Here is a 25,958-nt window from a genome sequence, read left to right as displayed (position 1 = left end):
TTTAGTTGTTACCTCATCGTGAAATCTGAGTCAGTGGATATTCTGCCCTATCTATTTAAAGTGCATAACCAGATCTGCTCATTCAACTTGTCCTGACGATGAACCACACTGGTTGGTTCGAAACGCGTCGACAAAAATTTCTCCATGTGATTTTCGCCGAAGAATTCTTAAAAAATGGGGAGATCTTGCAGCTGAGGGGCAGGGATAGTTTGGGAATACTGACAGAGAGGCGGAGAGAAGCTTGTGGAGGTGGCGTTGGAGCCAAGAGAGCTGACGGTGGGCTAGTCTGGGCTAACACAACCTTGACGCAGAGCCAAAAAGGGCCAGTATAGAGGGAGAACGCTGCCTTCCACGCGGAGAACCTTAATTGCCGGAACAACGGGAAAGCTGACACAGTGGGCAGTAGAGCTGACGCAGAGCCTCAGAGAGCTCGACACAGGTCCAAGCAGTTACTACGTAGGGGCAACGTAGTTGCAGCCAAGGACAGCGAGTTTTGTTGCTGGATCAGCCGAAATCTGCCAGGTGAAGTGAGGTAAAACTCTCTCAGGTTTTCCGCCATTGTATTTTTCTGTCACTGATTTGTTGGGAGGGAAACCAACGTTTCTATTCAGAGCTACTGCTTAATAATAGAAAACCCTCAGATCTACTGCACCGGTTTTCCCGCATTGGGTTTTTCTAGGGACATTTAGTCCAAAAATAAATGTCCTTTATGTGTTTGTCTCATTTATTTTTCAGTACTTGATCTGTATATTGGTGTAGGCTGCAGTGTATTTACATTAATATTTTCCAAATATTTCTGAAAATAACTTGTTAAATGAAGAACACAAGTAGGTAATGCAAATCAGTTAGCTGTAGTAGGATTTCTGACTTGTTCGATTTAGAAATTTTCACAATTCCTCCAAGAATATCCCCTCACGCTTGAGGCTTGATTCAAGAGATGTCTCTACACAACTTTAAATAAACATTAGATCCACATGGGTTAAAAGAAATACAATGATAAAGAGATCTTAGAGATTTATTGGAAAATCAACTAAAACTTTATCTAGAGCAAACTCTCAAAATCAAATACCAATGTGGGATAGTTGCACATTAACAAATCTCTAAAAGCATAATGGAAACTAATGAACACAATAGCATAAGTAGAAAATGAAACACAATGATCAAGATATTACCTTGCTAAAGAAGAACAACACCTCATATGTGAAACCCTAAAGTCTTTTATTGTAATAGAACATAAGTGTACATAAGAGCAACGATTCCCTAAGCACAATAGCTCGTTTTCAAATCGATACAAATGAGAGCTCAAGGTTATATTATATAGAATTATGGGAGCCAATCTTAATATAGAAGTGATTAAACAAGTGGCATGAGGTGACAATCCTGAAGAGAAATTCAAATTTGTTGAATGAAGCCCCAATGCCAAGTGTAAAAATCGAATTTTGGCAAGTGGACATCATTTTGCTTCTTCCCTTATGTGCCAAATTTGAATTTTATGATGGAAAGACAAGTGTATATGGGTCGTAACCCATGTGGGGGCAATTTTCCACAAAAATATCCATCAAATATTCTCCCAAATCCTTTCAAATGTGCATTAACTTCACAAATTCGAATTTCCAAGTAAGCAACTTTCTCATTTAATGCCAAAAATTCAATTTTATTTGAGCACATGTCCTTTCCTTGATTTTAGGAGTTCACATCACCTTGGGACTTCACTTTAACTCATCCATTATTTTCCACCTCATTTCCACAACATTTAGTATGTGTGGATATTTTTTTTTCCCATTTATTTAATTTTTGGCTTAATTAATTGCCAGATTTCCCACTAAACATAGGAAAAGTGGGTTTTGAGGGTTCAAAACACATTTTTAACCCCTCAAAGTGTGTCATAGTATAAAGTTGAGGGTGAGAGGTGCAAATTTCATTACTCATACTCCATACAGCGTTTCTAGACATCACTTATTACATTACAGATACAATTTTATCGCAATTTCTGCAGTGCGACAAATCTAAAAAATTAGAAAATGATTACCAAAACCTAACCAAATTCCACGAATTTTTTTGTGTGATCTAGTATGGTAATATACATCGATTTTAGACACTAAGATGTGTTAGGGGCTTAACCTTCAAACCATCACCTTGACTTTGGGGTGAAAAGTAAGTGAAAAACCCAGAAAATTATCTGCCCATGAAAAAGAAGGTATAATTAACTAGATAAAAAAACACTCCAAGGTGTACTCGTTTGCTGATCAAGTCCCAACATTCTAAGCCTATTACATACTCAAAACTCATCATTACTAGTATCAATTTTTACAATTCCCGTAGGGTGTGGAATCTAGGTACAAGAAAGATGATGAAAAAATAGAAATAGAGTTAAAAAACTCTATTGAATGATGATATCTGATGGTACAAGTGTCCTTTGGATCATCCTTGGGCATGGAGTCCTCATATAATCATCAAATTTATTGTTTGGAGAACAAGGGGCCAACACCTTGTCCATAACTTTTCAGGGTCCTACTCTTCATTATGGCACCCATGGACTTCATTAGGCCTCTTAGAGGGCGCTACAACATGCATAAATTATTATTTGACCTCTTGGGAGTCTTATTCTTTAATTTGTGAGCTATTTTGGTGGACTTGTACCAAAAGTCTGATTATTAGCACATAATTTTATTTTTGGGGCTTATGTAGGCGAAGGAGACTAATTCGAACTCCTCATTAGTGTATAAATTCAAGTGAGATGATTTCATTTGCTCATCATCACTTTGGATTGGATTGCTTCTATTTATTGAGAATTTCACACTTTTTATTAGTGGATGAATTGGAGCTTTATGGATGAATTTTGATGTTTGGATTTGGTCTATCTTATCTTGGAGCTTCTCTCTTGTCAAATTGTTGATGGCTGGATATATTCTATTACATGTAAGTACATGCTTTTCATGTTATTTTTGTTTTACTTTCTCATATACATTGGACTGAGATTTTCGCTAATCTTAGGGCTAGTTGTTGCAAGCATTTACTGCTTTAAACCGTGGAATTTTGTCTCTATTATAACATCTCTCAATGTATGGGCCATGTAACATGAACAAAATCTCCTGGGGGTAATTCTATTAACGAATTGATCTTGATAAGCCATCAACTTTTGCACATCGAAGTATAAAAGCTGCAAGAATGCTTCTCTTTGACTTCGAAGGCTAGCAAAGTAGTCTTGAGGCCTCCTTGACCAAGAACCAAAGGTCCTCACTCATATTCTTCATAGACTCCATTCTCCCAAGACTAAAGGCACTAATCTAGCAAAAGGTGGTCACCTTAAACCAAAATCTTTCACCTTTTCCTGTGTCTAGCCAAGTTGGGTCACCTAGGGATCATTTTCCTAATGAACTAGCCATCCAAAACGTTCGATCTCCTAGCCCCTCTTGCGCTAGTGTTACTTGAAGACCTGCAAATTTGAGGCCATTCTGACGGTGGAGTTGTGATAAGAGCCAAGCCTTAGCTTCGAGATCAAACTTTTCCCTATCATCCCCTAAGGCTAGTACCTTATTGGATCAAGTCAACACCTTTAAGTGATTATTTTTTCTTTGATCCTTTCTCCTACCGTGTCTAGGCTAAGGACACCATTGGTTGCTAAACTCCTTCCTTCTGTCCTAGACTGGGTCCACTTGGTTCCATGTGGTCTTAAGAGTTCCTTTGAAAGACAATTCTTCAATAACTATCTGGGATACCAATTTCAACAAGGATTTTAGGGATTGAGAAACTCCGTCACAAGTCATATCCCATAAACCTAACCCTTAAATCCTACCTTCCTTTTCCTAGAAGACATTGTACCTTGCTTAGAAAGCAAGCAAGCTCCATCTTTCAAACTCTTCTGGGAAGGGGATTATTTGGGTCACTCCACATCCATTCATTGATTTATCCTTTATTGGTGACTCCATAATATACCAGGTCTGCTCCCATCGGTGAAATTCCGTAAATAAAAGGGAGCCTTAGCTGAGGTGATAGTGGGCTAAGTCTCCATTTGTTGCCCTTGGTCTAGCGTTTTCCCTTTAGGGATCCCCTTTAGGTCCCTTGCTAGTTTGAGCGGTAACATGGCTCACATCTCTCTATGGCTTGTATTCTATATCTCTGTGTGGCTTGTACTCTATATCTCTCCATGGCTCGCATTCCTGTAGCTCACATTCTATACCTCGGAACGTCCTTCTCTCATTGTTTCCTATAATATTTGAACAATGAGTAAATGATATATATGGAAATTAGTCCGTGAGTAAATAATCTATATGACAGTGGGCTCATGACCTTGATGACAGTGAGTAAATAATCTATATGACAGTGAGTTCGTGACCTTGATGACAGTAAGTAATCTATATGACAGTGAGGCAGTGATATATATGATAGTGAGTCAGTGACCTAGTATGGCAGAAATCTTTGATATGGCAATGGCAGTAACCCTTTATATGGAACTGACCTTGATATGACAGTTAATGTATGGTCGTGACCTTAATGCATGGAAGTGATCTTGATATGACAGTGTCCTTGACATGGCAGTGATGTTAGTGCATGGTGGTGATCTTGATATGACAGTGTCCTTGACATGGCAGTGACGTTAGTGCATGGTGGTGATCTTGATATGACAGTGTCCTTGACATGGCAGTGAACTTTGTGACACTCTGATCTATGGCTTGTCTCTGTGATAATGATATGACACTATGACAGTGACAGTGATGTAGATTGTGCTCTTATGACAGTGTGATATAGAGGTCTGTGTTTGCCTCTCTAATATACATGTCTGTTGATGTTGAAAGACTTATGTCTCATGATATTTGTACATTGGATCTCAGCTGAACATTTGATGAATATCTAAGAAGAAGAATTTGGTTGGGTTTCCCCTCTTGTGGGGTTTTGCTGGTGTCTCTATTGTGTATGCTTTTCTACTATTGTTCCTTACTGTTTCACTGCCTTGTTAATGTTATTGTTCTCTCTACATAATTGTTAATGATGATATGATGTTATGGGGTGAATGTAATGTGAATTTGTTGAAAATGTATAAAATTGCAATTATCTACAGCAGGGAACAATCTAGCCCTAAACATTAGCATAAGGCTGTTCCATAAGACATCAAAATGCCTCCAAAATGTTTAATGATGTGTCTATTTTCCTTGAGAGCTTGGAGCAAGTAAAATATCCTACCATCTTTACAGAGAATGATGGATGACAGTACCAATATACACTATCATTTTGGATGTTGACAAATTATCTGTGCTGCTTGTTTGTGATGTATTGGCAACAGAATGCTCTTCAAGAGATAATAGCGGTGATGTTTTCAGATATTGTTTGCTGAATATAAAATCTGTTGTGAATTAGTGACAACCCTGCTAATTTCCAATAAGTTGTATCAGTAACAGGGTTGTTTTCATGATATGGGATGCCTGGAGTTTGTGAAAAGGTTATGTCTATGATCAATTGGTCAGTTGCTGATATTACCTCCAATTTGCCCCACTTCGGCGGAATTTTTACACAGTGAATATTTATAATAGGTCAGGTTCCCTATGCAGGTCCTGAGCATAAGAATTGTTGATATCTTCTCATGGTTGATGTGAGAAGTTCAGATTATATATTTTGGTTTTCTTCCAAAGTTAACCCTGTCCTTCACCTTTATCCAAATGTGAATTAATGGACTGTTATCGATTACCAAGTGGACTCAATTTGCAGTGGGGTAATCTTTCTTCAGAACTCAAAATGGCCAAAAAAGTGAATGTGTTAAAAGATCTGGATTAGAGAGACTCTAGATAGAATAAGTGTCTCCAAAAGCTAGATCAGACAAGGTCTGATAACAAGTTGTGGGTAAGGGTCAGATTGCAAGGTGGCTCTGATGCGGATGAAATGAACAAAGTTCATTGATTATAGTAATATCCAACATAAGGAAGACAAATAATTAAATTCCATATAGGACAGATAAAATATCATGAATATGAGATATATGGTATGTCGATGATTGCAATGGTATGTGATGTTATGCTTACATGCATTGACTGGTCACAATGTTTGATGGGTCATGTCTTTTAGTTAGGATGTGTCAGTTCATTTATTTTATTATTATTATTATTTATTTGGTGCTTATTTATGTATTTATGTTCATTACAATGAACTAGATCCAGGGAGCTTGTTAAGTGAAAATTTTGACTTTGCAACAAGTCATGAAGAAGGAAATTTCCTCAATAATTACGGCTCTATTACGATGTATTGAACTTATTGGTAAATAACAGTCTTTTTGTCCCTTACTGCAGATCAGCCAAATCTGTCAGCAGCTCCAGTGCAGCCAATTACTTCTGCAACACATCTTTGCAAGTGTGTATCATTTCCTCTTATTATATGACGAAATTTTTATTTTAACATGATCAGCAGAAAAAAGTAGTTCTTTTAGAAGAACATTATTTCTGATTCATGCACTGTTGATAAAGTGGAAAAAAATGGTAAAATATAATGTAGCAGTAAAAGAATTACGCAATTTTATAGTGAGGAATGTTTAATGTTGGTCCTTCAAAATTTTATAATCTTGGTAGATAGACAATCAATTTTTTGTTGATATTTACAGAACTCATCAAAGGGAGTAACCATGTGTAAATCCAATAGTAGGCTAACCATTGTCTTATGCTATTTCAGTGATATGCAATTGATGTAGCAAGTTTCATTTAATTTGAAAAGTATCTTTACAAGAATCAACGAAGACTTGTGTTATCTCCCTAGATCACCTTGTCACCGGATGCATGTTAAGCAAAGAGGATGAATCCAAGGAAATGGATCAAAGACTTTATAGATCAATGACTAGTAGCCTACTCTATGTGACAACTTAAAAACTAGTTGTAATGCAAATAGTTGGACAGGTTGTGAGATTTGAAGCAGCTCCAAAGGAAACTCATGTTTTAGTAGTGAAAAGGATCTTCAGATATCTCAAAGGAACAACAGACTTTGGACCAATGTTGCACGAAGCGGGAGCGAAGCGGAAGCGCGAAGCGCGGAAGCGTCATTTTCCAAAAATCTAGGGAGCGAAGCGTCCGCGGAAGCGTCTGCTATATATATATATATTTTTATATATTTTTTTGCATTTATACTCAAAACAAACATCCCAAATACCAAATTAATTGTAGAAGACATGAAAACATGCATATTTTTGCATAAATCAAGATAGATATGGCATCCATGATTCCATTGTAGTTACTAGTATGTACAACAATCATCTATATTCTAGCTATTACAAACATACATCAAATTTTTAAGCATATTATAAAACATAAAACATTTAAGCATATTATAAAACATAAAACATAGAGCATATTATGATTTATCTAGCAAGTGAGCAACTGTCAACATTTGTCATGTCCAAAATTCAAATAATAATGTTTACAAAATATGTCACTTGGTCACCGCCAAGCCAAAAAGGTTCAAAATTCAAATTCACAAGTCTACAAGTCTAATGAGTAATCTATAGACTATGACAAAAAGAAGTAGATTGTGAATATATCTACTAATCTCTCCTCCTTCCACCACGAATAGAACGTGATGGCGTGCCTCCACATGGTGGCAATGAAGAAAATGGTCCCTGTGTAAGTCGTGGCACTGGAACTGATGAAGAAGAACCCCCTGCTGTTGGTGTTGAACCATGGAACCTAGGACCAGATGGGGGTGGGGGTGGTGGCATATCAACACGGTCATCATCATCCTAGAATCGCTCAAAAAATTCATGCAAAAAAAAAAAAACACTAGTTAACAAAAAAATTGAAAACATGAATTAGAGAAATGCTTTATAAGGGAAAATTGGAAAATTCATACCACAATGGACATACCTGGATAAGAGCATCCTCTAATTGCTCTAGTTGCAACACTCCATCCTCCAAATTGGGCTCCTCTGGATGCTTGTCCCAAGTCAACAAGTCTTTATTAGACTTTGCATCTTCACAGTAATGGGACAACAATCGCAAGTTGTAATGAACATAAACCAAGCTCTCTGCCCGGTCTAAACTCAACCTGTTCCTTTTAACACTGTGGATGAAAGAATAAGAGCTCCAACACCTCTCTGCAGAAGAAGTGTTTACCACCTGTGATAGCACCCGCAATGCCAAACTCTGTAGAAGTGGAGTAGGCCCTCCATGCATGTTCCACCACTCAAGAGCAGAAAAATGCTCTCGATCTTCAATTGAATGCATGCTCCCAAATGGACCAGTGTTGAGCGTATAGTTGCTCACCTGTCTCCGTACCAATGCAGCCTCCTCATTATCAGGGATTAATCTACTCAATGCAGCCATATATTTTTCGTGAACCTCTTTATCTTGGTGTGGTTTTTTCCTGCTTCCCCCCCCAGGTGCTGGTTTTGAAAGCCATGATGGATGATAGTACCTAGGTGTCAAAACATATGCTAATGCATGCAATGGAACATTTAGCATATCCCATCGCTTTTCCACCTCTTCACGAATATAATTGTACAAGGTGGTATCTCTAGGCTCAACAATGTCTTTAATCTGCCCCAACATGCTATCCATTTGCTCATACACCTCCCCAATTACTGGTCGATCTGAATCTGCAAACTTGATCATGTAATAAATTGGTTTGGTGAATTGCAAAACATATTTAACCTGTGACCAAAAGTAAGTGTCAAGAACAGTGTCCTTGACTACATTAGCAGTAGCACCATCTGTACACTGGTTAATTTCATCCCATGTTTCAGCACACACCAGATTAGTTAAAGCTTGTCTCACCTTCACTAGCCGCCTAAAGGTGAGGTAATAACTAGCAAATCTTGTCTTTGCAATTTTAAGCAATTGCAACTTGGAGTAAGTGCCATAGAAGTAGTTTACCCTTGTATGCCCTGTGATGAATTTAATGAGTTGCTTCCCTTTCCTGTAAACCTCAGCAATCCACCCACATTCTTTGTGTTTCACAATATCATGCATCAAAAGGTTCAATGTGTGAACCAGGCACCCAGACCAAAAGATGTGTGGATGAGTACGCTCAATAATTTTTCCTGCTGCCTTACAATTTGCTGCATTATCTGTGATCACTTGAACCACATTATTCGGACCAACATCTTTGATTGATTTCAATAGGAGATCTGCAATGTTTTGTGCAGTTGCACTGATGGAGGAGGAGTCATGACATGCAATAAATACTGCACCCTTAGAAGAAACACCAAGAACATTTATCAAATGTTGGTTTCTAATATTTGTCCACCCATCTGATACAATGGATACCCCATAATCCACCCACTCATGTGTAAAACGTGTCAAAGCTCTTTGAACCTTAGCTTTTTCTCTTTCTAATAACACTGTTCTAGCTTTCTCATAGTTGGGGGCCTTGTATCCTTTTGGGGCTTCATTGATGGCCTTTACCATGTCATGCCAATAGGGAGAGCGAAGCACATTGAATGGTACACCGCAAGCACAAAGAAAACGGACTACCTTTCCATCCACATCATCCCTCCCAGAAACATTAAGGAAATCCCCTATTGTTTTTCTACCTCCAGAGGTTGCAGAAGTACCATGAGGAGATGGGCAACTACCAAATTTAGAGTTTGCACTTGATTCTGAATGAGTTTTTTGTTTCTTGTTTTTTTGTTGTGCAGCCATCTCTATTTTGATGTATTTTTGTCTTTGTTCACTTGAAATTTTTGGGCAAATGGCTACCCCCACAGAACCCTTTTTTTCATCACTCTCTAGCACCCCACAAAGATGCCTCCTCAGACGGGTATATGAACCCGTATATGGTTTTCCTCCATGACAATCATGAGGGCACATCCATTTGTAAGATCCACCACCCTTTCCCCCTTCAAGTTTGGTCACATAGTTCCACAAGGGATTTGATGTACCTTTCCCATCTTGTGCTTCAGTGTCCTCTTCAAGTTCATCCCCTTCCTCTTCAAACCCTTCCTCCTCATCATACATTGGGTCACTACTATTAGGACCAAGTTCATCCCCTTCCTCTTCCCCTCTATTCCTCACCCTTGCCATCATTAAAACCAAGAGTGGAATGATACATAGAAGCCAAAAGAACACCATCTTGGAATATGGATATAGGTGGTGGACAACCTGTAAATAAAGGAGCAAGTAGAAACAATGGGAAAGAGTAGGAGAGGGAGGAGAAAAATACAATTTTTTTTTCAAAAAAACAAGGGAGTTTGGGGTTTGAACTTACCTCTTTAGCTCTTGTAGATGAAGTCCTCCAAGCTCTTGCTCCAAGCTCCTCCTCCTTCTCCTAGCTCCTCCTTCTTCACTCCTCCAAGCTCTCCTCTCTTCTCCTCTCCTTTCCTCTCTTCTCTTCTCCTCTCCTCTCTTCTCTTCTCCAACTCTCATAAACTCAAAGTGAGAAAATGAGAAGAGAATGGGGGCTTTATTCTTTTCTAAAGTCACCCTAGACTCACCCTAAACTCACCTAACCCACCCCCTCATGCTAGTTAAGTTACATGTTAAAACAAATTTAAAAAAAATAAATTAAAAATCCGCTGCCGCGGGGTTGCATCCGGAAGCGCCTGGGTGGCGTGCGGGTGGCGTGCGGTTCCGGGCCGGAAGCGTGGCGCCACCCCGTGCCCGAACCGCCCTCCGATCCGCGGTTCCGGGCGGCCGCAACCCAAAATGCCAGGAATCGCATTTTTTAAACGGATCCGCGCCACCTCCTCCTCCGATCCGCGCTTCCAACTTGGATTCCGGGACGCTTCGCTCCGATCCGCGGTTCCGGGTTTGGATCCGGCGGGGGGGGGGCGATTCCTGCAACCCTGCTTTGGACTATGGTGTCTGAAAGGAATTGACACTGGTAGCTTACGCAGATGTAGAGTCACCAGCAAGTATAGATGACAAAAGAAGTACAAGTAGAGCAGCCTTCTACTAGGATGATTGTTTACTATCTTGGTTGAGCAAGAAGCAATCTTCAGTATCCATGTCTACAACAAAAGTATAATATATTGCAGCAACAACATGATGTACTCAGGTTCTTTGGATGAAGCAAACCTTCCAAGAAATACAAGCAGTGTTTGTCAAAAATTCTTTGATTGCAATTACTGCAAATTTATCTCCAAACTGTTCTGCAGTTTATTTATTGTTACAGCAAATATTGATAAACTTACAATTGCAATCTTCACCAAAAATAAAAATATACCACGGAAAATTAAACTGGAACTGAGAAATTCATGTACACAATTGACACAGTTATTTTGGACTAATGTCCCTGGAAAAAACCCGAAGGAAAAGCCAGTGTAGCAAATGTGGGTTATTTTACTATGAAGTAGGAAAAATCTGAGTACAATAATCTGGATGCTTTACTAGCAAGCCTCTGGCAAATAATTTGGCAAAATTTATGGGAGAGATTTTTCTCCCTCTGCAAATCAAATGTTCTCTTTTTGGCCTGCTGGCACTGCTTATTGGCTGTCCACACTGTTGGCCTGTGCAAGTATGGACGGCCCCTGAAATAGCCTCCAATTGGGTCTGTTGCCGCACAAAATGTCTAGGCACCACGACAACGGCATCCCCAATTTCTCCGTTTAAGTTGTCTCCCTACAACACACTAAGGGGGTAGACCCTACGGAAATGGAATGAAGGAGAACTAGGTGGGAACCAACTAGTTCGGGAGACACAATGAAGCGACCAAGTACTTGATTAAGATTTAGCAAGACTTATAGGATTTGATTAAATTTAAACGATTGATACTAGTGCCTTATGGAATTGTTAAGTTATGGTATGTTCTATGCTTATAGCAGTTTACTTATCTTTCTTATTATTATCCACATATTAGCAATCACATGTACATAAAGTAAAGTGCAGATAGAACATTAAACGATCGACAAAAAACAAGCCAAGACAAGAGACACAAGATGCGGCGGCTAGCCAGGGACAAACCCCAATGTGGGGAAACCCTTTGATCAAATCTTCCTTTATCTACAATAATTCAGCAGAGAGAAATAGTACATAAATCTGATTTACATCAGCAGCAACAAACCCTAGATCAGTGGCATCGGCATCACCGACATCATTGACATCATCGGCATCACAGGCATCATCGGCATCACCGACATCAGCATCACTGGCATAACTGGCATCACCGACATCAACGGTAAACTAGGGCAGACAATATCTTGCAAACAATATCTTGCAAACTGACCGTCGGATCGGCTTGATTCCTTCACCAAAAAATGTGGCCTTCTGAGGAGAGTCAGATCCACCTACAACGTTGTTTAGAGAGGGAGAAAGATGGTCAACGTTGGTCAAACTTCTGATCTGCAGTTGCAACCTTAAATCTGCGTCCTTCCTTCCACACATGTGAGAGAAGAGTCTCTTTCTGCGCAGTAGGAGAAGAGCCTCTTTTCTGCGCAGGAGAGAGAGAGAGAGATGTGATGAGATGAGTGTGTCCAAATGAAAAAAGGACCTCCTGTATTTATACACCACTGTTGATGATTGAATAGATGCGACCATTGGGCTTCTGAGCCTACATGAGTTACTGGTTGGCTTGATAATTATTCCATAATCAAAATAAATTCATATCTCCATAAATACTTATAGGAATCAGATGATCTTTAGATCAATCCTACACCTATCGACGAGAGGAATCTAATAAGAATATTATCAGCCATGAATAAGATGGCCCACATGGATTTTGGCCCTAGTTTCCAATTTTAACACTCCCTCTCAACTAGGGAGAACTCCATCTGTAATCTGTCTGTTGGTCGCTACTATTCATCCATCAAATGCATTACCCTGTACAACTTGACCCCTACTCTGCTCTGCTCTATCCCACTGTTTTACAAAACGGCCGAATCGACTCCGACTCGGCCGAGTCGAACCAAGTCAATGGCCTGGGCAATGAAACGGTGTGCAACCCGGCTCGGTTGACCGAGTCACATATGACTCGACCGAGTCATCCAATGACTCGACCGAGTCATATGTGACTCGGTCAACCCGGCCGGGTCCGTTATGACTCGGTCGAGTCAATGTAGGGACGGCTGGGCAGTGTAACAGCTAATAAAATTTCACTTTTTATGTGATTTTTGCAAAAGTTAAATGCAGTTAATGGATTCTAAAGGGTAATTGTAATTTGTTAAATGCTTTTGGGGTCCATTTCCCCCTCCCAAACCCTATTTAAGACAGCCAGATGCTCTCATTCACTCACAGCAGTCTTATGCATTTGAGTGAGAGTCTTCTTTGAGAATTAGTGAGCAGTTCTTGAGCTTGTTTTGGAGCAGCAGTGAGGAGTCTTGGAGGGCATTGTAGCTGGAGTGAGGAGCTTCTTGGGCAACCATTTGGAGCAGCATTGAGGAGCTGATTCTTGGAGCAAGCTTGAGGAGGCAGTTTGTGCGTGGAGGTATTTTTTTCCACCTCTATAAATCAGTTTTTGCTTAGTAAATTTTAGGTGCATATCAAGAAAGCTTAGAGAGTGTTTTTTGTCAAATAAATGAACATTGAATCAATTTTTTTTATTTTTTTTTCATTTTCAGATTGTTTTCCTAGTCAAAAAATGGCACCTAGAGCAAAAGATCCTGCTTGGGCATATGTTGAAATGGTTGATAGTCAGATGCATTGCAAATTTTGCCATAGGAAAATTAAGGAAGGTCCTGGGGGGATTAATAGGCTGAAACAACACTTGGCAGGGATTAAAGGCCAAATTACCGCATGTCCCTCATCAGAAATTGAGGAGATTAGAAAGAATTTGTTGGCCAGCTTTGAGAAATTTAAAGAAGATAAGGCTAGGCAAAAAGAGATACAGGCTGAAATTGGGAGGAAGAGGGAGATACAAAGAATGATGGCTACCAACCCCCACTATGATTTTGAGGGTTCTTCCTCTATCCCTCAAACTGAGGCATCCAACCCTTTCCGTTATGTTCCTCCCTCTTTTGGTTCTGTTCAAGATAAGGGAAAGGGTAGAATGAATTTGACAAAGGGTGATGTGACTATCAAAAGTTATTTCACTCCCTCCTCTCCATCAGATGCACATGGTCCTGAAGTTAGTAAAGGTCAAATTCAGCCCACTTTAGATGACCATTGGAAGAAAGAATTGAGGGAGACTACTTGTGACTACATAGCTAGATGGTGGTATGATGCTGATATCCCCTTTAATGCTGCTCGTTCACCATATTATGAGCCTATGTTTGATGCCATACATGCTGCTGGAAAAGGCTTCAAAGGCCCTACTATGCAAGAGCTAAGGGGTTTTCGTTTGCAGAAAGAAATTCAATCCATTAATGAGTATTTGCAAGAGTTCAGGGACTCATGGGCAAGAACAGGGTGTACCATCATGTCAAATGGATGGACTGATCAAAGAAATCGTACCATCATAAAATTTCTTGTCTTCTGCCCACAGGGAACCATGTTTTTAAAATCAGTTGATGCATCTGATAAGGTAAAAGATGGCCACTTGTTGTTTCAGCTATTGGATGAGGTTATTGAGGAGGTAGGGGTGGCTAATTTTGTTCAAATCATCACAGACAATGCCTCTAACTATGTTCTTGCTGGTAAACTGTTAGAGGAAAAACACAAGACCATCTTTTCGACCCCATGCACTGCACATTGCATAGACCTCATGCTTGAGGATATTGGAAAATTAGATTGGGTCAGAAACACTGTAGATAATGCCAAAAGCATAACAAAATTTATCTACAATCATACACTGGTTTTGAGTCTCATGAGGAAACACATTGGAGGCAAGGATATTATTAGGCTTGCCATCACTAGATTTGCTACACATTTTTTGACATTGCAATCTATGCTTTCCCAACATAGAAACTTGCAAAAGATGTTTTCCAGTGATGAATGGAATCAAAGCAATTGGTCTAACAAACCAGAAGGCAAAGAATTGAAAAGGAAAGTCCATGATGAAACTTTTTGGAGAAAGGCAGCAGAGATTGTGAAGCTTGCTGAGCCACTAGTTAAGGTGTTGCGGTTGGTGGATGGGGAAAGGTTGGCTATGGGCTTCATTTATGAGGCTATGGATCAAGCAAAGGAGCAAATAAAGATAGCATACAAGGATAGAGTGGCAAAGTATGGGCCCATTTGGGCAATCATTGATGAAAGATGGAACAATCAACTCCATCGCCCTATACATGCAGCTGGGTATTTTTTGAACCCACGGTATCATTATAAAGCTAAGGAGTCAGGACCTTTGAGGGGGGAGGTCAGAGATGGACTGGTTGATTACATTGAACGCATGATCCCATCGGAGTCTGATCAGCTGGAGATACATCAACAAGTCACATCTTTCAGCAATGCAACAGGTACCTTTGGGAAGAACCTAGCAAAGATTGCAAGAGAAGCAGATGAGCCAGGTAAACAAAAATTTCAATTTTCAATTTCTTAATGGTTTTACAGTTTTACTTTTTTTTATTAAAGTTTGTTAAATCATTTATAATTTGAAAGTTAGATATAATTTGTAATTTTGTTGAGCTTCAGCCTTCATCTAACTCATAATTCATTACACTCCTATGTTTTTTGCAGCACAATGGTGGGAGGCCTTTGGTGGCCAGTGCCCTCAATTGCAAAGGTTTGCAATTCGTATTTTGAGTCAAACTTGCAGTGCATCTGGGTGTGAGCGCAATTGGTCTGTCTTTGAGAGGATTCACACAAAGAAGAGAAACCGTTTGGAGCAAAAACGGTTGAATGATCTAGTTTTTGTCCAATACAACCTTCGGCTCAGACGGAACCAATTGCTGAACAAAAGACCTGATTCAGATCCCATTGTGTTGGAAGACATTGATCCAACATCAGATTGGGTAGTGGAGAGTCGTCCACCAGAGTTTGATCCTGATGAGGATCTTGATGAACTTGAACATCCACTTCAGCCTGTTCAGTTGAATGCAGATCCCAATACACCAGCCTCAGTCTCACAGCCAGCAAGGAGTAGGACTCCAGTTGTAGGTGCTTCCTCTGCTCAGCCACGACAGAAGCGCAGCCGCATATCTACTCTATCTCAGCTTGCATCTGCTGCACAACCTGCTAGTGGTACTGGCACCACTTCTACAGTTGCAGTTGGAGACGATGATGATGAGGAGGAGCCATGGGGCCCCTTGTCTGACTCTGATGATGATGATCCAGAGATTGGTCGAGATGATCTTGGCTCCTCTGGCAGTAGCTACTAGCCAGTAGTACTAGTATTGGAGTCTGGTCACCATCACAGTTTACTTTTGTTGTAGAGGCCATTTCTAGCCTCCTTGGTTATTTGTATTTTGTTTTGAGTCTTTGATCATGTATGACAGTTGACTATGTATTGCCATTGGGTACCATTTTGATATAATGGATTGGTTCATGAGCCTACTTTGATCATATGTTGTCTTCCATCTATATTATAATGCTGTGTGTTTGGAAACATGAATGAAAATCTTTAAAATTATGTTTAAAATATTTAAAATTATGTTTTTTTATAAAAAAATAAATATTTAATGTATTTTTTACAACGACCGAGTCATTGAAATCGAGTCGGCCGAGTCATTACCGAGTCGGAGTCGATCCTCGGCCGAGTCGGAGTCGGAGTCGTAAAACATTGCTCTATCCTGCCTGCTCTGCTCTGCTCTATTGTGTTCTGCCCTGTTCTGATCTGCTTTGCTCTGCTTTGTTCTGCTCAGCTTTGCTTTGTCCAAATTATGAAGAAGAAGAAATGATCGAGGATGTATCATACTGACTCAAAGTCAATCTCAGAGTGTGTACCACTGGTCCCAAACTAGTCTCAATCGACCCGAAGTCAGTGTCATAGTGGGTACAACTCCTACCACTAGTCCCAGACCAGTATCATCCTCCATTGACTCAAAGTCAGCCTTAGAGTGTGTACGACTGGTCCCAGACTAGTCTCAACCGACTCTAAGTCAGGGTCACAGTAGGTACCACTCCTACCACTGGCCCCAGACCAGTCTTCCATTGACCCGAAGTCAGTCTTAGAGTATGTACCACTGGTCCCAGACTAGTCTCAACCGACCTGAAGTCAGCGTCATAGTGGGTACAAGTCCTACCATTGGTCCTAGACCAGTATCATTGATGCCAGATCAATGAAGGTCATCCTAGCATAGGGAGTACTGTAGATACAACGATGCGTCCATCGGTACTACTATGGTCCCTATCCTCATTTCCCTACTCATTAATCAGATGAGAGGTACTTCTCATGAGTCCCAAACTGCATGGGTAGGATGCCTCGACAATGGAACTAATCAATCTTGTCCACAGGAGAGCGAATCATCCTGTCCCACAAGAGAGCTAATCATCTTTTCCACAGGAGAGCGAATCATCCTGTCCACATTCGCCATGGAGAGCACATCATGCAGGCCTCATAGGAGAACTAATCATCCTGCTACACAATCGTCATGAAGAACATATCATCTAGACCTCACAGGAGAACTAATCATCCTGCTACATAATCGTCATGGAGAACACATCATCCAGACCTCATAGGAGAACTAATCATTCTATTACATAATTGTCATGGATAACACATCATCCAGACCTCACAGGAGAACTAATCATCCTGCTACATAATCGTCATGGAGAACACATCATCCAGACCTCACAGGAGAACTAATCATGCTGCTACATAATCGCCACGGGGTATCACAGGAAAAGTTTGATTCTTTTTCCCTGTACACGTACACCACCACGAGATGGTGAGTCACCCTATGGTCAAATGTCGCTCCAAGAAGTACCCCACGCCTCGCTCGGAGCTCCCAAAGCTCAATACATCATACAAGACCCTCATTAGAGGGTCTTTGAACGACACCAAGCCGTTCTCGGAATGTCAGAAATTTGAATTTTCCTAGGGGCTTTGTCTGAATGTCAGCGACCTGTTCACGTGTACCGATATGCTGGAGCCTTATAGCTTCCCGCTGCACCATATCTCGAATATAGTGGTACCTGATATCGATATGCTTGGAGCGATCATGAAATACGGGATTCTCTGTTAAACGAATCCCATGCTGGTTATCACACAGGATCATAGTGGGATCCAATGTAAATTCAAACAGCTCACTGAAGAGCTTTCGTAACCAGATTGCCTCACAGGTGGTCATGCTAGTAGCAATATACTCTACCTCGGCGGTGCTCAAAGCCACCGACTTCTGCTTTCTACTCATCTAGGATATCGAAGCAGATCCCAAGGAGAAACATCACTCGGAAGTACTCTTACGATCCACCACACTGCCTGCCCAATCAACATCAATATATCCAAGTAGTCTCACATTTCCGGCAGTGTATCTTAATCCATGAGTGATTGTGCCACGAAGATCTCTCAGCAGATTCTTAGAACCAATCCAATGTGAGTGACGATACTCAACCATATGTTGGCTCAAAGTGTTGATTGCAAAGCATATATTTGGACTTGAGTTCACTAAGAACATCAATGCTTTGACGAGCTGTCGATACTTTGTAGCATTTTGTAAAACAGGTCCGACAACACTACCGCTTAACTTCTTAAAGTTAAGCTCCATCCGGGTAGTTACGGGTTTGCAGTCCACCATTCCGAATCTTTCCAGTATATTCACCACATATTTTCTTTGAGATAGGAAAATTCCTTCTGGCTTCTGCTAGACTTAAAGTCTTAGCAAAGAGTGCATCAGTCCTAGGTCCTTCATTTCAAATTCAGAAGCCAACTCCCTCTTACATTTGTGATTGAGAGGGTCTGCACCTGTTAGAAAGAGGTCGTCAACATACAACACTAGTATGAGAGGCTTGTCATTTTCTACCTTAAACTAAAGGTTGGGATTGGCTTCACTCCTAGTGAATCTCGGCTTCATCAAGTAGCTATCGATCCTCTCATACCATGCTCGGGGTGCTTGCTTTAGCCCATAGAGGGCCTTCTTCAACTTGCACACATGAGATTTTTGATCATAAATCTCAAATCCTTTGGGTTGCTCCACGTAGACCTCTTCTTTGATCGAACCATGCAAGAATGCGGTCTTAACATCCATTTGATGTAGTTTCCATCCTAGTGAAGCCACAAGGGCTATGATCGAGCGGATGGTGGTATATCTGGCAACAGGTGCAAATATCTCGTCATACTCTTTTTCTTTCGGTTCCCTGGTGTCAGCTTCTTGAGAGCTCCTCACTGTAGGAAGATTGTTCATCTTGCTGAGAGCCATATCTTCATCAAAGGTGACATCATGACTAATCATGACTTCCCTTTGATCGGCTACATAGATTCTATAGCCCTTAGTATTTTCACCACAGCCCACGAAGATTCCTTTCTTTCTAGATGCACCCAATTTATTCCTTTTCTCTTTTGGCACATAAAAATATACAGGGATTCCAAAAATTCTAAAATGAGATATGTCAGGTTTCTTACCGGTGAACATTTCTTCAGGAGTCTTGGAACCCAATGCTTGATGAGGGCATCGGTTTTGTACATATACGGCGATGTTTGCAGCTTCGGCCCATAGAAACTTCGGAAGTCTTTGATCATGGAGCATGGCACAGACAACTTCCACAATCGTACGGTTCTTCCTTTCCGCCACACCATTCTGTTCAGGAGTATATGGTGTAGTAGTCTCCCTCTTAATGCCAGCCTCTTTACAAAAGTCATGAAACTCGTTAGATTCATATTTAGTCCCATTATCAGTCCTTAAGATCTTGATCTTCTTTTCGGTTTGATTCTTGATCAAGGCTTTGAAGTGTCAAAACCAAGAGAATACTTCATCCTTCTTTTTCAAGAAGTATATCCAAGTCTTTCGAGAATAGTCATCTGTAAAAGTATAATATGAATATCCTCCCAAGGAGTTCACAGGTATCATACCAGATATGTCTGAGTGAACCAACTGTAATATATCGGAGGTCTTGCTTTGGCTTGAGGGGAATGGTCCCCTTTTGAGCTTTCCTTCGACACATCTCAGACATACACCTTCTTTCTCTACTTGGAGTTCGAGCATCCCTGTCACCCTTTGTCTTACATCGGGTAGAGATTTATAATGAAGGTGGGCAAACCTCCGATGCCAAAGTTCGAACTGAAGAGATGTGTCACAAGACATGACACCTAGCGGACTTCCACTAACCTAATATAATGAATCAACTCGAAACCCAAGAGTAAAGGCATCTTTAACCATAGATGTACCTTGCCATTGCTGAAGGTCACCTTGTAGCCTTTGTCTTCCATTACCGAGATGGACACCAGGTTCTTTTTGAGGTCAGGTACATATAATACATCCTGGAATTTCCCTAAATGGCGAACTCTTCCTAGGAAAAGTAAATGGTAGTCGTTTGAAGCCATACACAGGTGGCTCGGGCATTTGACTAGTCGATGGAAGCACAGTCTTAGCGCTTTAGGTAGCTGAAAGGAGGCGCGGGATTATAAACTACTTTGCCCGGGAGCTGCGCGATGTCAGGACTGCGTGCAGTAGTGAAGTATCACATGGTTCGTGACAGTGTGAGGGTAGCTGCGCTGCTGCGTGGGTCGGCTGGAAAGTGACCGTCACAGTCACTATTTACGATGTGATGCTTGGTTTGAGACCAAATGTAGCAGGCGACAGGTATTTAAGGCGAACTTTATGGGCTAGATGCTTGAAAATCTGCCGCCAATCGAGCATTAATGGACTGAATGTGGGCTGAACGGTCGAATTCAAATTCAAAAGGCGTTGTAAATTACAAAGGGCTGTCCAGCGAACAACACTTGACAATTTGAGAACTGAGTTGTTGCGCGCTCAAACATTCATGAACTCAAACTTGTTCAATCTTCTGAAGGTAAATTCGTTTCTTGAGCAATAACTCGAGACGTTGAGAGAATTGTGGAATCGCACTACGGCAGCACCTGAAGAAGCCATGGATACAGGAGTAATGACCGCCGAGGGAGCCACACAAGCAATTACGGAAGTGGAAACCCAAAAAGTGCCGGGATAGTCGCAGAAATCCCTAAATCGCTGCGCACACTGAGACCCAAGAAAGGCAAGTAGGCCGTGGTACCGGTGCGTGTATCACCTAGAAATCCGTTGAGGACTAGGCTCACCATGGAAGAAAAGGGGAAGGTTATCTATTTGGAGGCCGATGAGGAGGAAGAATTTGAAGAAATCTTGGTAGAGGAGGATGTAGAAATGGAGGATGAAACCCAGGGTGCGGACCCTCTTACCAGACTACCCGCATATGTTCCTCCGTGGAAGGGCAAAGCAAAGGTGCCCAGGGATATAGATGAGAGCAAGAGCTCTCTGCAGACTCCGTTGCTCCCTGACGACATTATTTTTGAAGGAGCGCACTGGGGACGAGTGCCCGTGCTAAAGTTTGAGGATTGGGATCTTGCGGACCATGAGAAGTTCCTGTATTTCGCGACCGTGCAACTCATGTGCCAGAACAAAGATGCGTCGATAGGAATCATAGAATTGAAGCCAAGTAAATGGTTGAGATGAGTTGAGAAAGTAGGGTTGCTAAACCTGCTTTGGGTGCCGCATTACCATTGCGCCCCAGTGACCATTTTTGTGATTAGGCAACTGCTCTACCTGGTACATGATGGGTGCTTGTGGCTAGAGGAGCCGATACCCATCACATACCATTTGATTCACAAAATTACCCGGCTGCCTTGCAAAGGGGAGGACCCAGTAAACATCTGAGGGAAAGAGTGATTATATGGCCATCACGGAGGCCATGAAGAAGTTTAAGTTGGAGAAGAAGAGAGGGTATGCCATTTCCAGCATCAACAACCCTGTGGTTAAAGTCGCGACGCAGATATTGGCAGGGAAGGTTATGCGGAAGTGTTGCCCAGATGAGGTGCCCACATCGGTGGTTGCACTAGCAGCGCAATGCGCAGAATGGGTCCAGTTCAATTGGTAAAACTATTTATGCGGAGAGTTCCTTGAGAACTGTCGCGAGGTACAGGAGTAGGGAAAAACCTTTCACTATGCATGGCTTCTATTGTCAATAATACTGGTGGCATGGGAATTGCCCGAAGATAGCCAGTTCTCGACAATCGCGCAGGACCTTCCAGAGGTAGCGAAGTACGCTTCGCTGTGAGCAACTAGGGATGCACAAAGGATAAGGGACAACAAAATTTTCTGGATGTTCATGGAGATGAACATCAGAATGGGGATTAATTACAAGCTGCAGTTATCGCCCACAGTCTACAATTATCTGCAGAGCTTCGCGGAGTTCAAGGCAGATTTCCACCATGTCTACATCAGGGTGCAGAAGGACCCCGCGAAGACGTGACGTGAGCTACCCTATCTGGCGATAGACGATGTCATCTTCACGGTCCTTGAGTCTTGGTCGCTGGAGTGGTGCGCTCTAGCTGGCTTCACTATGGAAGTAGAGAAGTCCGCCGCGCAACGGAAGAAGGAAGAGGCAAAACTGTGGATGGCGCAGTTGGCAGAGAAATGTAGGAAGGAAGAAGCAGCGGCTAAGGCCCAGGCGGCGCGTGACACTGCGAAGTTGGCAGAAGAGCAGCAGAAGACAACAGAAGAAGAGCGTGAAGGACAGAAGTTGCCTTCGCTTGAGCTGGAGACCGATACAGAGCAAGGTGGCGCGGACCCGCAGACAACATCCACCCAGCTAAAACGTCCGTGCCTAAGAGAGTAGGTAGGGCTGCGAAAGAAGTCGAAGGCTTCAAAGACTTTTTTCAACCTGATCACCCTCACTGAGGGGGATCTCCATGATATTGGTGAGACGGTGAGGGACGTCACCGCAGAGGCCCTCTAGTAGTTTGAGGAGCAACACCAAATGGTGTTGGGGGTTCTCTGGATGCAGATACAAGAGTTGTAGGTGCGCACTCCATAGGCTGGCACTGTGTCAACCAGCCTTGCAGTAGGCACATCTGCGGTCGAGGAAACGCTGCCGGATGACTAACACAATAGTGCTGCCAGATGGCACACTCGTTACAGAAAATGAGGCCGACATGCCTATGGTCAGCGGGTTGAAGGGAATCAGATTAAATGTCGCTGCGCTCCCTCGGGAGACACTCTATATTTTGCAGGATGGAGTCACTGCAGAACTACGAGCCAGGGAGGGTTGTGCGCTCCAGGTAATGAGCGAGCAGCGCATCAACATTGAACAGTTGAGCCTGCAGTGTGACGAGGTAGTGGCGCAGAACAGACAAATAGTGCAGGTGGTGGAGGAAGCCTGCCAGATGGTCCCGGAGTTGGCCATCCAAGTAGAAGAACCAGTGGAGGTGTGCGTTCGAAAATTAGCAGCAGGGGTGTGCGAGGCAAAGGAAGAAATGGCCAGGGTTCAGCTGGAGCTAAACCTTCAGATAACAGAACTGCAGTTGAAGGTACAACCTTCAACTCCACCAGAGGTTAAGGAACAACACGCCACTGCGATCACCACAGCAATGGCGGCGGTCAACAGCGCAGTGACAGACTGCACAAAGCTGTTCGAGGTCCTCACCAGCCTGCAAGAGGACCCGAACATACAACACCTAGAGACAGAGGCACGCTAGCTGCAATAGAGATATGACAAAGTAAAAGGGATTGCGCAAACAGTTGCCCTTACATAGAGGCTCGCGAGGATGCAGCAGGCTAAAGCACTCAAGGAGTAGGTGGATGCTGCTCGACATAAGGAAGCTATTTTGAAGGCGCGCCTATAGCCATGGATCGATGAGGCGTACACCATTACAACCTCCATTGATGCAAAGCTCACGCAACTGCAAGCAATGCAGGAAAGGATCCAGGGCAACATTTCAGCCACTGTGGTTATTGAACAATGCGTCGAGGAAGTACAGTAGACAGCCACTCAGTGCGCTGCCGAACTTGCAGCAATCCAGTCAGAGTTGGGAGGTCTTCGTGCAAAGATCTCCGCACCGACAGAGTGACTCGAGGGCGAGTCACGATGTTTGTGTTGGGGGCTTGTTGGGCGCGAGATCCCCCAAGGGAAGTTTTGGGGCTTAGAGCCCAGATTTTGGTCAAAGATTGTAATTCTGATGTAAAGACTTCGCATTTTGTGGGCACGGAGCACATAGTTTGTAAAAGAGTCATAGGGTTGTCTGCCCTCAATTTTGTTATTTTAATGTCGGCGACTAGGCTGTAGAGATCTATCCATGGTCTGCGGACCATGGGATTGTATAAATAGAGCGAGACTCTAAGTAGTTAAGAGATAAATTAATCACGATAAGGATGAAGAATTGAGTCATATCTGTGGAGAAAATTCTAGTTTTGGGTCGTAGAGTATGAGAAGGCTGTAACTGAGTGTGCAAAGGCCTAGTAGTCTGCAGCTGAGTGCATGGACCCCTGCAGCTGAGTGCGCGAGGCCTAGTAGTCTGCAACTAAGTGCATGGACCCCTGTAGCTGAGTGCGCAGGGCAAGTTGAGTCTGTAATAGTTGGAAGTATTAATAAAGAGAAGTTTCCTATCATTTCTGTGTATTTATTTCCTGTTTTATGCATCTGTTATCTTGGGTATGAAATTCACTTCTAATACTTATATGATGCACAAATGTGTATAATTGTATTGATTAAGTGAATACAAGATAGAATATCTATTTACGCGAAGTTAACTAAGATTTGTTAAGAAGATAAGTAAGATACGTGGTGTAGTTTGGGGAATTAGTACAGTTCACTGCCATAAGCAGCGCGAAGCATCTCAGCCCTTGGTTAGGGTTGTGCGAAAGACAATTGTAACAGATCGTGAAGGTATTGAAGGTTGGAACAGTGCGCGAAGCGACTTGCGCGAAGACAGGCATAGTTGGACTAAATCGCCATCACAGACATCTCAAGGGTGCAGAAACTTGGTTTCAGCATCCCCCCCATACTGCTTCAAGTGAGACTTCAGTCTGTGCTCCGCGCGTTGATGCCGAAAGGGCCAGTGGTGTAGGGATTTGTTTGGCTAAATGACTCCGAACCTGGGTCAGGCCACCATAAGCCAACAATATATTTGCTTTTGCTTGTAAGTGTTATTTTGGTGTTATTTTTCTCTTTGTTACATGATTAATGTATGGAATGTGTTGTCAAATCTTAATGAGCCTTAATTGAAATGTGAATTCATGAAAACACAGGGATTTTGAAGTATTGCATGCATTACATGTCAAGATATTGCGAATTAATGTTCCTAGAGGTGAGTTGTGCTTATTGCATCCTTAAAACTCCATCATTTCTTGCCAAGCAAAGTATAAATTCCTTTGTTACTAAGTAGCTGCCTCATTAGGGTTAGTGAAACCTGCATTGGACTCCTTGATAGAGCGAAGTTCTTTTATCAAGGTCAATCTTGACTCCATTTCTCCCAATTGTTAAGAGGCACTGGGTCCCATTCATAGTTGATCAACCTCCAAATTTTTTTCTTCACTTTTTCCATTTTTCTACCCTAGCCATGGAAGGTCTCATAGGGCCTAGTGCGAAATGCATTAGGGTGGTTATCTTGAAGTGCAAGATGGCATGCTATTGCGCTGGGGTCTCCTCTAAGTTTCGTCAAATTTTGAACGAATTCATGTGGCTAGATTAAGAGAAACCTCAAACCCTAGCTCCAACACCATTTCTAGCCTTAGGCTTCTTTGGTTAGCAGCTTTCCATAGGTCAATTACTCTTGAAAAATCACTAGAAGTTAACCATTCATTGACCTATCTTGCCATTGCTTGACTTAGGGTATTTTATTCCTCTTTGATCTTGCAAACCCTAGGCCTAGCTTGGATACCCTTAGGCCTATTTGTGGTCCCAAATTCTTATATGGTCATTGTTTCACAAAGACTTAAGAGGGATCCTTTATTCCTCTAGGAAGCCTTGATTCTAGTTATATCCCTTGTATTGAGTATCCCTTCCCCTCAGGTCTAGGCCTCCACCTCATAAGCCTTTCTTGGAGAGCCATTGTCTTACTTTTGAAGCAACCAAGCCATTATCTGATCCTCTCCTTTGAATGGGCTTTGGAAATCACCCTGCACCTTGCCATTGATCACTATTCTATTGATTTCGCATATACTGTGACTCCTCCCATTGGTGAAAGTTCGTAAAGAGCATGGGACACTGATTGAGGCGACAGTGGGTCTTTGTCCCATTGTTGTCATTTGGTCTAGTAGTTGTCGCTTAGGTACCCCTCCTAGGACCCTTGCTAGATTGTGTGGCAACAGTTAC

At 42.0% G+C, this 25,958-nt stretch overlaps 2 protein-coding genes across 3 annotated transcripts in view; one reads left to right on the top strand and one right to left on the bottom strand.

Moving 5' to 3' along the window:
- LOC149213269 (uncharacterized) overlaps nt 1-25,958 on the top strand; it is a 287,782-nt gene that overhangs the window by 242,755 nt on the left and 19,069 nt on the right. Inside the window, exon 13 of one of the 2 annotated variants that reach the window (XM_089391970.1) lies at nt 6,279-6,339. The exons of the other annotated variant lie outside the window; for it this stretch is intronic. Coding sequence (XP_089248096.1) covers nt 6,279-6,339 — 61 coding nt within the window. The remainder of the gene's footprint in view (nt 1-6,278; nt 6,340-25,958) is intronic. 2 annotated transcript variants of the gene reach the window in all.
- LOC149213270 (uncharacterized) lies at nt 7,517-10,150 on the bottom strand. The gene is made up of 2 exons (XM_089393111.1): nt 7,836-10,150; nt 7,517-7,711 (listed from the first exon to the last, which is right to left on the bottom strand). Exons 1-2 carry the CDS (start codon nt 10,038-10,040, stop codon nt 7,517-7,519), a joined length of 2,400 nt encoding a protein of 799 aa, XP_089249237.1. The 5' UTR covers nt 10,041-10,150.

This window comes from Pinus tabuliformis, chromosome 1_1 (assembly GCF_031772625.1).
Source record: "Pinus tabuliformis cultivar Carrire ecotype Pingquan chromosome 1_1, CPIR1, whole genome shotgun sequence".
Taxonomy (NCBI): domain Eukaryota; kingdom Viridiplantae; phylum Streptophyta; class Pinopsida; order Pinales; family Pinaceae; genus Pinus; species Pinus tabuliformis.
This window is presented reverse-complemented; position numbering and strand designations above follow the sequence as displayed.